This window comes from Oncorhynchus masou, chromosome 15, assembly GCF_036934945.1.
Source record: "Oncorhynchus masou masou isolate Uvic2021 chromosome 15, UVic_Omas_1.1, whole genome shotgun sequence".
In the NCBI taxonomy this organism is placed as follows: domain Eukaryota; kingdom Metazoa; phylum Chordata; class Actinopteri; order Salmoniformes; family Salmonidae; genus Oncorhynchus; species Oncorhynchus masou.
Genome location: NC_088226.1, coordinates 45,691,349 through 45,704,588, shown reverse-complemented (window position 1 = coordinate 45,704,588; position 13,240 = coordinate 45,691,349). Strand labels below are relative to the sequence as shown.

General features: G+C 44.9%; 1 protein-coding gene across 2 annotated transcripts in view; it reads right to left on the bottom strand.

Moving 5' to 3' along the window:
• The window catches only part of lnx1 (ligand of numb-protein X 1), an 86,271-nt gene that overhangs the window by 29,529 nt on the left and 43,502 nt on the right, over positions 1-13,240 (bottom strand). For both annotated transcript variants that reach the window (XM_064989404.1, XM_064989405.1), the window contains 3 exons: positions 12,593-12,840; positions 11,003-11,158; positions 2,642-2,847 (listed from right to left, as the gene is read on the bottom strand). In XM_064989404.1, the coding sequence (XP_064845476.1) occupies positions 2,642-2,847; positions 11,003-11,158; positions 12,593-12,840 (610 nt within the window). The remainder of the gene's footprint in view (positions 1-2,641; positions 2,848-11,002; positions 11,159-12,592; positions 12,841-13,240) is intronic.

The window sequence follows — 13,240 nt, the reverse complement described above, 5'->3', positions numbered from 1 at the left end:
GCTGTACTACGTATTTATAAAGATAGTAGTTATTTGTTACATTTGACTATGTAAAACCTAGCTGTACTATGTATTTATAAAGATAGTAGTTATTAGTTACATTTGACTATGTAAAACCTAGCTGTACTACTTATTTATAAAGAATGTAGTTATTTGTTACATTTGACTATGTAAAACCTAGCTGTACTACGTACAGTGCCTTGCGAAAGTATTCGGCCCCCTTGAACTTTGCGACCTTTTGCCACATTTCAGGCTTCAAACATAAACATATAAAACTGTATTTTTTTGTGAAGAATCAACAACAAGTGGGACACAATCATGAAGTGGAACGACATTTATTGGATATTTCAAACTTTTTTAACAAATCAAAAACTGAAAAATTGGGCGTGCAAAATTATTCAGCCCCTTTACTTTCAGTGCAGCAAACTCTCCCCAGAAGTACAGTGAGGATCTCTGAATGATCCAATGTTGACCGAAATGACTAATGATGATAAATACAATCCACCTGTGTGTAATCAAGTCTCCGTATAAATGCACCTGCACTGTGATAGTCTCAGAGGTCCGTTAAAAGTGCAGAGAGCATCATGAAGAACAAGGAACACACCAGGCAGGTCCGAGATACTGTTGTGAAGAAGTATAAAGCCAGATTTGGATACAAAAAGATTTCCCAAGCTTTAAACATCCCAAGGAGCACTGTGCAAGCGATAATATTGAAATGGAAGGAGTATCAGACCACTGCAAATCTACCAAGACCTGGCCGTCCCTCTAAACTTTCAGCTCATACAAGGAGAAGACTGATCAGAGATGCAGCCAAGAGGCCCATGATCACTCTGGATGAACTGCAGAGATCTACAGCTGAGGTGGGAGACTCTGTCCATAGGACAACAATCAGTCGTATATTGCACAAATCTGGCCTTTATGGAAGAGTGGCAAGAAGAAAGCCATTTCTTAAAGATATCCATAAAAAGTGTTGTTTAAAGTTTGCCACAAGCCACCTGGGAGACACACCAAACATGTCGAAGAAGGTGCTCTGGTCAGATGAAACCAAAATTGAACTTTTTGGCAACAATGCAAAACGTTATGTTTGGCGTAAAAGCAACACAGCTCATCACTCTGAACACACCATCTCCACTGTCAAACATGGTGGTGGCAGCATCATGGTTTGGGCCTGCTTTTCTTCAGCAGGGACAGGGAAGATGGTTAAAATTGATGGGAAGATGGATGGAGCCAAATACAGGACCATTCTGGAAGAAACCCTGATGGAGTCTGCAAAAGACCTGAGACTGGGACGGAGATGTCTTCCAACAAGACAATGATCCAAAACATAAAGCAAAACCTACAATGGAATGGTTCAAAAATAAACATATCCAGGTGTTAGAATGGCCAAGTCAAAGTCCAGACCTGAATCCAATTGAGAATCTGTGGAAAGAACTGAAAACTGCTGTTCACAAAAGCTCTCAATCCAACCTCACTGAGCTTGAGCTGTTTTGCAAGGAGGAATGGGAAAATATTTCAGTCTTCGATATGCAAAACTGATAGAGACATACCCTCGACTTACATAATCGCAGCAAAAGTTGTGTCCTCCTCCCAGAGCGCTAAGAACCTTGGCGTGATCCTGGACAACACCCTGTCGTTCTCAACCAACATCATGGCGGTGGCCCGTTCCTGTAGGTTCATGTAGAGTACGACCCTGCCTCACACAGGAAGCGGCGCAGGTCCTAATCCAGGCACTTGTCATCTCCAGTCTGGATTACTGCAACTCGCTGTTGGCTGGGCTCCCTGCCTGTGCCATTAAACCCTACAACTCATCCAGAATTCTGGTGTTCAACCTTCCCAAGTTCTTTTTCGCTCCTCCGCTCTCTCCACTGGCTTCCAGTTTCGCATCCGCTACAAGACCATGGTGCTTGCCTACGGAGCTGTGAGGGGAATTTCCAGGCTCTGATCAGGCCCTACACCCAAGCAAGGGCACTGCGTTCATCCAAAAAGTTTGAAATATTCAATAAACTGTCGAATTCACCAATTTCCACTTCATGACTTAAATGTAAATGTATTAACTTAAGGGGGCTGAATAATACGTCCAATTTTTCAGTTTTTGATTGTTAAAAAAGTTTGAAATATCCAATAAATGTGTGTCCCACTTGTTGATTCTTCACAGAAGGTGAATTCACCAATTTGTAAGTCGCTCTGGATAAGAGCGTCTGCTAAATGACTTAAAAAAAATACAGTTTTATATCTTTATGTTTGAAGCCTGAAATGTGGCAAAAGGTCGCAAAGTTCAAGGGGGCCGAATACTTTCGCAAGGCACTGTATTTCTCAGAGTTAGGCGGATACAGTATGTTGCATTCTGCTTAAAACATGATTATTGGTCTCTCTGAAATGAAACCATCAAGTGATAGATTTTAAACAAATGCATGACTGTAATTGAAAAACCTAATGCCATGATTAGATATTGAAAAAACACACCAATCTCTTTCATAATTTCTTTAAACAATAAAAGCTAATTTGCCAACCTTTCTAAAAATGGATTCATAGCATTTTGGAATTAATATGTTAGGTCTATAGCTGTGATGTAATTAAAATTCGAACACAGTCACATACATGGCGAGTAGTACTCCACCGTACTCGAAACAAAAACACTGACCTTGAGGATAATGTCCCCGGGCAGCAGGCGTCCATCCCGGGCAATAACCCCCTCCCTGTAGATGTCCTGGATGAGGATACGCACCAGAGGAGTCTCGTTGCCCCCCACAATGCTGATGGCCAGGGGTTCTGAGGGCTCACGGTTGATCTTAATACTGGTAACCTCACCATCAGGGATCAAGTGATGGAGCTGCGGTAGAGCCAGCACTGAGAGAGTGAAGGAGGTAAATATATATATATATATATATATATATATATATAGAGAGAGAGAGAGAGAGAGAGAGAGAGAGAGAGAGAGAGAGAGAGAGAGAGAGAGAGAGAGAGAGAGAGAGAGTGTGATACTCTGATTTCTATGATGAGAAGGAAATCTCTCAAAGACGCATTGCAAGGCCAACAGAGGGAGAGACAGGTATATGTCCGTTCAATATACATATATACATATATATATATAAAGAGAGAGAGAGAGACAGAGAGAGAGAGAGAGAGAGAGAGAGAGAGAGAGAGAGAGAAAACAAGAGAAGGGTGCGAGAAAGCCAGAGAGACTGTGTAGAGAGGTTTGGTGTTGAAGCAGCTGTCTCGACTCCCCCGGGTTACCAAAACAAGCTTTACAAGCCGAAGGGGAGAATCCACTTGGCTGATCATCCTTTCTTATGTTTGTATCATTAGTCACATCTGTACCAAGTATGCTTGGGAAAAACCTCACATTTAATTTTCTACAAGGTTATTGCTTGGGTGGATAGAACATCACACAACTTTTACACAGGGTTTGCACCGATACACAGTGACTGTACAGGCACATAAATTAGATCTAAAATGCTCACAAATACACAACCACAACCTCATATGGTACACACACATATGCACCCATGCACTTACACACAAACACACAGTGTCATCTTTCAGGTGTAAGAGTGAAAGTAATACCACTGTCACCAAAGGGATGGTCTAACTTCAGCCTCTCCCACGCAGAGTTGTTTCTGTATGTTGTCCTCTCTGTTTCCCAGCTCTGAGCAGCAGACACACCCTGACTGGACTGGACAATTAGATAGGGGAGGCAGGGACTGGTATGTGTCCGTTCAATACTGCCAACAGTCTGGGCCAAGAGCTAACCAGCTCACAGCTACCTCGGACAATGTGTGCTATATACACTATCTATATCGCTCTGTACCTATCAGTGGTTCCATCTCTCCCTACCTGCTCATTCTCTCCATCTTTCTCTCTCTCTGGCCCACTCTCTCCCCCAATCTCACTTGTTCCATAGCCCCAGTCCCTAGTTCTACTCACACTGCAATTTCTCCCTTCCAAAGTCAATATTTTCTCTTCATCACCGCATATTGCTTCCAGGGAGTAGAGCACATTAACACACAGACCTATGATGGTTATATAACCTCGCTCTCTCTCCCCCCTCTTTCTCTCTCCCTCCCCTCTCTCTCTCCCCTGTCTCTCTCTCTCTCCCTCTTTTCTCTCTCCTTCTTTCTCTTTCCCTCGCCTCTCTCTCTCTCTCTCCCCCGTCTCTCTCTCTCTCCCTCCTCCCTCTCTCTCTCTCTCTCTCTCTCCCCCCTTCTTCTTTCTCCAGAGGGATTCTATGAATATTTCATCTATTCTCACAGCCTCCTCATCGACGGCCTTAGAGAATAATATGGTCTCTGATCCTTCTCTCTCTCTCTCTCTCTCTCTCTCTCTTTCTGATTTTGTACGGAATGTTTCTGCAACCGTATCTTATGGCAAAAAAAGAGCTTCTGGGTATCAGGACAGCAATCACTCACCTCGGATTAGACAAATATTTTTTTCTACAACAAGGAGGACGCTGAGGACGTTCTCCAAACACCCCACAGGGCCGACATCCCCATTATTTGCAAGAGGAAGCGACGCAGGTACAGAGAACAAAGAGTCGGATACCTCGTCAGGACCCAGTGAAGGCAAGTGGGAAAGCTGCCGTTATCGTCAATACTACTTGCCAACGTGCAATCATTGGACAATAAATTAGACGAGGTACGATCACGAATATCCTACCAATGGGACATCAAAAACTGTAGCCTATAGCCTATGTTTCATGGAATAGTGGCTGAATGATGACAAGGATATTCAGCTAGGATATATACGCTGCACCGGCAAGATAGAACAGCGCACTCCAGTAAGACGGGGTCGGTCTGTGCATATTTGTAAACAACAGCTGGTGCACGAAATCTAAGGAAGTCTCTAGATTTTGCTCGCCTGAAATAGAGTATATTGTGATAAATTGCAGGCCACACTACTTTTCAGCTATATTTTTCGTGCCTGTTTATTTACCACCACAGACAGATTCTGGCACTAAGACCGCACTCAGTCAGCTGTATAAGGGAATAAGCAAACAGTAAACCGCTCACCCAGAGGTGGCGCTCCTAGTGGCCAGAGACTTTAATGCAAGGAAACTGAAATCAGTTCTACCAAATTTCTATCTACATGTTAAATGTGCAACCAGAGGGATTTTTGTTTGATCACCTGTACTCCACACACAGAGACGCGCACAAAGCTCTCCCTCGCCCTGCATTTGGTAAATCCGACCACATCTCTATCTTCCTGAATCCTGCTTACAAGCAAAAATTTAAGCAGGAAGCACCAGTGATTCAGTCTATAAAAAAGTGGGCAGATGAAGCAGATGCTAAACTACAGGACTGTTTTGCTATCCGATGGCATTGAGGAGTACACCACATCAGTCACTGGCTTTATCAATGAATAAGTGCATCAAGGACGTCGTCCCCACAGTGACTGTACGTACATACCCCAACCAGAAGCCATGGATTACAGGCAACAGCCGCACTGAGCTAAAGGGTAGAGTTGCCACTTTCATGGTGCGGGACTCTAACCAGGAAGCTTACAAGAAATCCTGCTTTGCCCTGCGATGAACCATCAAACAGGCAAGGCGTCAATACAGGGCTAAGATTGAATCATACAACACCAGCTCTGATGCTTGTCTTATGTGGCAGGGCTTGCAAACTATTACAGACTACAAAGGGAAGCACAGCCGTGAGCTGCCCAGTGACACGAGCCTTCCAGAAGAGCTAAATCACTTCTCTGCTCCCTTCGAGGCAAGAAACATTGAGGCATGCATGAGAGCATCAGCTGTTCCGGACGACTGTGTGATCACGCTCTCCGTAGTCGACGTGAGTAAGACCTATAAACAGGTCAACATACACAAGGCTGCAGGGCCAGACGGATTGCCAGGACGTGTGCTCCAGGCATGTGCTGACCAACTGGCAGGTGTCTTCACTGACATTTTCTACATGTTCCTGATTGAGTCTCTAATTCCAACATGTTTCAAGCAGACCACCATAGTCCCTGTGCCCAAGAACACAAAGGCAACCTGCAGAAATGACTACAGACCCGTAGCACTCACGTCTGTTGCCATGAAGTGCTTTGAAAGGCTGGTCATGGAAAGGCCCACTCCAATTTGCATACCGCCCCAACAGATTAACAGATGATGCAATCTCTATTGCACTCCACACTGCCCTTTCACACCTGGACAAAAGGAACACTTATGTCAGAATGCTATTCATTGACTACACCTCAGAGTTCAACACCATAGTACCCTCAAAGCTCATCACTAAGCTAAGGATCCTGGGACTAAATACCTTCCTCTGCAACTGGATCCTGGACTTTCTGACGTGCCGCCCCCAGGTGGTGAGGGTAGGTAGCAACATATCTGCCACGCTGATCCTCAACACTGGAGCTCCCCAGGGGTGCGTGCTCGGCCCCCTCCTGTACTCCCTGTTCACCCATGACTACATGGCCAGGCACGACTCCAACGACAAAGCCTATTCCCCCTCAGGAAACTAAAAAGATTTGGCATGGGTCCTGAGATACTCAAAAGGTTCTACAGCTGCAACATCGAGAGCACCCTGACTGTTTGCATCACTGCCTGGTACGGCAATTGCTCAGCCTCTGACTGCAAGGCTCTACAGAGGCTAATGCGTTTAGCCCAGTATATCACTGGGGCTAAGCTGTCTGCCATTCAGGACCTCTACACCAGGCAGTGTCAGAGGAAGGCCCTAAAAATTGTCAAAGACCCCAGCCACCCCAGTCATAGAAATGGAAAGCAGTACCAGAGTGCCAAGTCTAAGACAAAAAGGCTTCTCAACAGTTTTTACCCCCAAGCCATAAGACTCCTGAACAGGTAATGAAACGGCTACCTGGACTATTTGCATTGTGTGACCCCCCCCAACCCCTCTTTTTACGCTGCTGCTACTCTCTGTTTATCATACATGCATAGTCACTTTAACTATACATTCATGTACATATGTACATACTACCTCAATTGGGCCAACCAACCAGTGCTCCCGCACATTGGCTAACCGGGCCATCTGCATTGTGTCCCGCCACCCACCACCTGCCAACCCCTCTTTTACGCTACTGCTACTCTCTGTTCATCGTATATGCATAGTCACTTTCACCATATCTACATGTACATACTACCTCAATCAGCCTGACTAACCGGTGTCTGTATGTAGCCTCGCTACTTTTATAGCCTCGCTACTGTATATAGCCTGTCTTTTTACTGTTGTTTTATTTCTTTACTTACCTATTGTTCACCTAATACCTTTTTTGCACTATTGGTTAGAGCCTGTAAGTAAGCATTTCACTGTAAGGTCTACTACACCTGTTGTATTCAGCACACGTGACAAAAATACTTTGATTTGATTTGTATCCCTCGACACAGGCCCGATCCTGGCCATTCTGCCGCCCTAGGCAAGACAAAATTATTGCTGCCCTCCAAAAATTAAAATACTCCCACTATGCTAAATTATGTTTAAAATACGTATTGTCCGTATGTTTAAAATACATTTTCCGGGTGTTGAAAATACTTATTTTCTGAACGTTGAAAAATATGTATTTTTCAGATGTTGAAATCGGGTTACTTTTAATTTTTTAATGAAAGTAGAAAATACGTAGTTTACGATGAGACATCCTACAGGACAGAGGTGAGAACCCTGGTGGAGTGGCACCAGGAAAATAACCATCAAGAGCATTCTATTGGGCTGTACAGAACCTGCACTTCCCGCAACTGCATTGGGCTCTCCAGAGAGGGGTGCGGTCAGCCCAATGCATTACTGGGACATTTACAGACCTTGAGGACATTTACAGCACCCGGTGTCACAGGAAGGCCAAGAAGATCACCAAGGACCTCAGCCACCCGAACCACGGCCTGTTCACCCTGCTACTATTTACAGTTGAAGTCAGAAGTTTACATACACTTAGGTTGGAGTTATTAAAACTCGTTTTTCAACACCTCCACAAACTTCTTGTTAACAAACTATAGTTTTGGCAAGTCGGTTAGGACATCTACTTTGTGCATTACACAAGTAAATTTTCCAACAATTGTTTACAGACAGATTATTTCACTTATAATTCACAGTATCACAATTCCAGTGGGTTAGAAGTTTGCATACACTAAGCTGACTGTACCTTTATACAGCTTGGAAAATTCCAGAAAATTATGTCATGGCTTTAGAAGCTTCTGATAGGCTAATTGACATAATTTGTGTCAATTGGAGGTCTACATGTGGATGTATTTCAAGGCCTACCTTCAAACTCAGTGCCTCTTTGCTTGACATCATGGGGAAATCAAAAGAAATCAGTCCTGTCCTGAAGTCCTGTCGAAGTCTGCTTCAGCCTTGGGAGCAATTTCCAAATGCCTGAAGGTACCACGTTCATCTTTACAAACAATAGTACGCAAGTATAAACACCATGGGACCACGCAGCAGTCATTCCGCTCAGGGAGGAGACACGTTCTGTCTCCTAGAGATGAACGTACTGTGGTGCGAAAAGTGCAAATCAATCCCAGAATAACAGCAAATGACCTTGTGAAGATGCTGGAGGAAACAGGTACAAAAGTATCTATATCCACAGTAAAAACGAGTCCTATATCGACATAACCTGAAAGGCCATTCAGCAAGAAAGATGCCACTGACCCAAACCGCCATAAAGCCAGACTACGTTTTGCAACTGCACATGGGGACAAAGATCGTACTTTCTGATTAAACAAAAATAGAACTGTTTGGCCATAATGACCATTGTTATGTTTGGAGGTAAAAGGGGGTCTGGTGCACTTCACGAAATAGATGGCATCATGAGACAGGAAAAAATTCTGTGGATATATTGAAGAAACATCTCAAGACATCAGTCAGAAAGTTAATGCTTGGTCACACATGGGTCTTCCAAATGGACAATGACCCCAAGCATATTTCCAAAGTTGTGGCAAAATGGCTTAAGGACAACAAAGTCAAGGTATTGGAGTGGCCATCACAAAGCCCTGACCTCAATCCTATATAAAATTTGTTGGCAGAACTGAAAAAGCATGTGCGAGCAAGGTGGCCTACAAACCTGACTCAGTTACACCAACTCTGTCAGGAGTAATGGGCCAAAATTCTCCCAACTTATTGTGGGAAGCTTGTGGAAGGCTACCCGAAATGCTTGACCCAAGTTAAACAATTTAAAAGCAATGCTACCAAATACTAATTAAGGATTAAATGTCAGGAATTGTGAAGAACTGAGTTTAAATATATTTGGCTAAGGTGTATGCAAACTTTAGACCTCAACTGTCGAATGAGGAGACAGTACTGCTGCATCAAAGGAAATGGAACAGAGGGGACAAACACACAAACACATATACACACGGACACACTAACACACACACATACACACACACACACACACACACACACACACACACACACACACACACACACACACACACACACACACACACACACACACACACACACACACACACACACACACACACACACACACACACACACACACACACACACACACACACACACACACACACACACACACACAATGTTTTAGTTTTGGTTTGTATGTCATTGTATTTTACATTTGTGTGACTGTCCCTGTTTTTTGTGGACCCCAGGAAGAGAAGCTGCTGCTTCTGCAAAATCTAATGGGGATCCAAATAAACAAACAAAGCTTGGACCAACAGACTGATAAACAGCTTCTATCTTCAGGCCACCAGACTGTTAAAGAGTCATCACTAGCCGGCCTCCACTCGATACCCTGCCCTGCACTTTAGAGATTACTGCCCTATGTACATCTATGAATTGGGATTTTAAGGGGTTTTAAGTGGAGTGTTAAAATTAAAATCAAAATTGAAGAGCATCTCAGAATAATTAATTGAACACTGGTCGCTTGAATAATGTTCTCATACTGTTTTTCCCACTTATATGTATATACTGTATTTTAGTCATGGCTCATACTATATAATGTAGGGCATGGTCTCTACAAGGTGTTGAAAGCATTCCACAGCCCATGTTGACTCCAATGCTTCCCACAGTTGTGTCAAGTTGGCTGGATTTCCTATGGTGGGGATGGACCATTCTTGATACACACGGGAAACTGTTGAGCGTGAAAAACCCAACAGCGTTGCAGTTCTTGACACAAAGCTACCTCCATAACCCATTCAAAGGCACTTACATCTTTTGTCTTGCCTATTCACCCTGTGAATGGCACACACAAAATCCATTACTCAGCGGTCTCCTCCCATTCATCGACACCGATTGAAGTGGATTTAACAATAAGTGACATCAATAAGGGATTTCACCTGGAATCACCTGGTCAGTCTATGTCATGGAAAGAGTACGTGTTCTTAACGTTTTGTATACTCTGTATAGTCCAGACTATGTCCAGCAGCTCTCTGTCCCTGTCCCCTGAAGCTCCTACTCTCTCTCCTCCAAGCCTGGCCCACAGAGCCCCAGGCTCCCACTCTCCCATCTGATCACTATCTTCTGCTCTGTTCTGGGGACCAGAGGACTCTTACACAATGTGCAGCTGAATTATTAAAGGAACATATGCTGCAGCAGTTACCCAGCCGTGTCACCCTCAGCACAGAGCCAAAGGAACTGCTCACACATACACGCACATACACACACGAGCAAACACAGGCACACACTCTCGCAAACACATAGACACTGGCGCACACAAACACAGTCAAGTAAACACAGACACAAAAATCCATGCAAGCGCAGGCATGCACCTACACACAGACACACGCACACACATGCACACAAGTCTTGACATACACACACAAACACACGCATGTGCATACACACACACACACACACACACACACACACAAACACACACGCGGACACGCACACGCACACACACACACACACACATCTTATACCCTCTACAGAGAATCACAGAAACTGCAGACACAGCATAGAGCTCACCGACATCATACTGATTTAAACACAATTGCCACTGACAAAACAATATAGACATAGACACATAGCATATACACATTTCATATAGTGCACAAAAGAAAACACACAACCACTCACTCAAACGAACACACACATACCTTCCTGGGGCACACTGGCGTTCCTGGCATTATCTTGTTCCTCTGCGGTCTCATTGGACACGGAAGTGCCACTCTTGGTCCTCCGCAAGACACTGAAAGCACGGTTCAACCGCCTGAAGGAGCGGCTCCTGACCGAGGTGCGGTCATAGTTTCGGACTGAGGGGAGAGAGAGACAGGGGCACACTTTATAGATCAGCCCTGTTCTGACTGAACATGTCTGGACAAGTCTCTGAGACCACTTCTCCACAGCCAATCAGATGCCGGAGATCTCTCGTTCTCTCTGCCTCTACAAAAGCCCTAACAACAGCTTGAACACATTTGTTTTAGGGATTCCAATCAATACCCTTCAGCAATTCCCCAAAACACTCATTATTACAAGAAAGAATAGAAATTCACACTCGAGGGAGGGGGCCTAGAAACTCTGCAGGGGTGATGGGCTTTGTAAACTGCAGCAGTCATTTTTATGTAATCTTTCAGCTAAAACTGGGTGCAGCGAGACCCTACTATAATCTTCTATAGTTGAGATTCTGGCAGGGAGTGTGCGTCCCTGGCTCTACCAGAGCAGAGCAGGCTGCAGTGGAGTGAGAGCCCCAGCCTGGCTGCCCTGAGAGCGGAGCAGTGGGCCTCTGCAGCGCCCCTCCCTCCCTCTGCGGGCCTGGGGAGATGCGAGGCCTCCTGACAGCCACATTATTCTTTAAACGCACCCAGCGCTTCTGGAGCTGACAGCTTGTTCAGCAGCAGTGGCTCTGCATGGTGGTGGGTACTCCGCTCTGCAGCTCTGGCCAAAGTGCTGGTGCAACGTCATTTGATGCCCCCCCCCCAAGAGCGGTGCGCTCACGTTGAGAGGGGGGATGTCAGTGAGTGTGACACGCGTGAGTGGCTCCAGGGTTCACAGGTGGTATGAGTGGAGGGTGAGGGGCTAACACGTCATTCAGCATTAATGGACCTGGTCTATATTTAACCCTCATTCCTCCCATTCTCACTCCTTCTTTTTACATTTTCCCTCCCTGCCTCCCTCTCTCTCTCGCTCTCTTTCTCTACCCCTCCAGCCCAGGACAGAGATTTTATAGATTGGTGAAAAATCGATGCTATAAAAGCTAATTGAAGAACAGGATTTCCATCAAAGATCATTAAGTAGTACAGATACTGTATGTAAGTGTGCGTGGGTTATGGGATGTACACTACTGCTCAAAAGTTTGGGGTCACTTTTTATTTATTTTTTATTTTAATGGTCAAAAAATTTGCTTTTCTTTTAAAAACAAGGACATTTCTAAGTGACCCCAAACTTTTGAACGGTAGTATATATCTGGTGTATGGGTATGAGGGGGGGAAATACATGTTTGAATAGTGTTTACTGGTGGTATCTATGTAAGTGAGGGACTATGAAACTGTGACTAGAAAGCCTCCACTGGCTTCCTGCTTTCTATTGATTTTCAATCAGTCACAGTGACAAACAGTGTGATGCGCACACACACACAGACACACAGACACACACACACACACACACACACACACACACAGTGCTTTATAGATCAGAGAAAGGTTACTAGGTGCAGCACTACCCATAACCGTACGCACACACACACTCACTCTTCTTGGAACTGCTGCGGGCTGCCAGGCTTGTGGTGCTTCCTGATTGGCTGTTGTCCTCCATGCTGGGGTCGAAGGCAGGGTTGACGAGGCCGGGCTCGTCTGATAGGAGAGCGACCGCGGAGGAGGTGGGGCCATCGCCGGGCAGGGTGGCCACAGTGAGTTCTGACGTGCTGTCAGTGCAGTCCCCCTCCTGGGAACGTCGCTTCCTGTCGGCAGACAGGCCATAGTGAGACGCCCCTTTACACCTTCAAAAACACACAGGGAGACAAGAACAGCCTGTCAGAGACACACACTATAGACCCAGCTGGGAGAGGTCACGCATCAACAACACCAACAACAACAGCAACCTACCAAGAAAAACCTAAAAAGAGGTTAAAATGGGATACTGCAACAGAGACGTTGTATAATGTACCCTGTGATGGATGGAACTATTATTACGCTCTCAGTGACTCATCACCAATTACAGGATGTGTCATGAATATATGATGCAGTGAACACACGACAGCCACTGAATCACGGAACAGAATAGACTATCAGTCAACAGTCCTGAATCCTCTTGAATCGTCAGTGGCTCAGTAGTGACAAATAGTCCAGTCCAGGTAGAGAGGATATGGACAGGGATTAAACCAGAGAGATTAAGGTTAA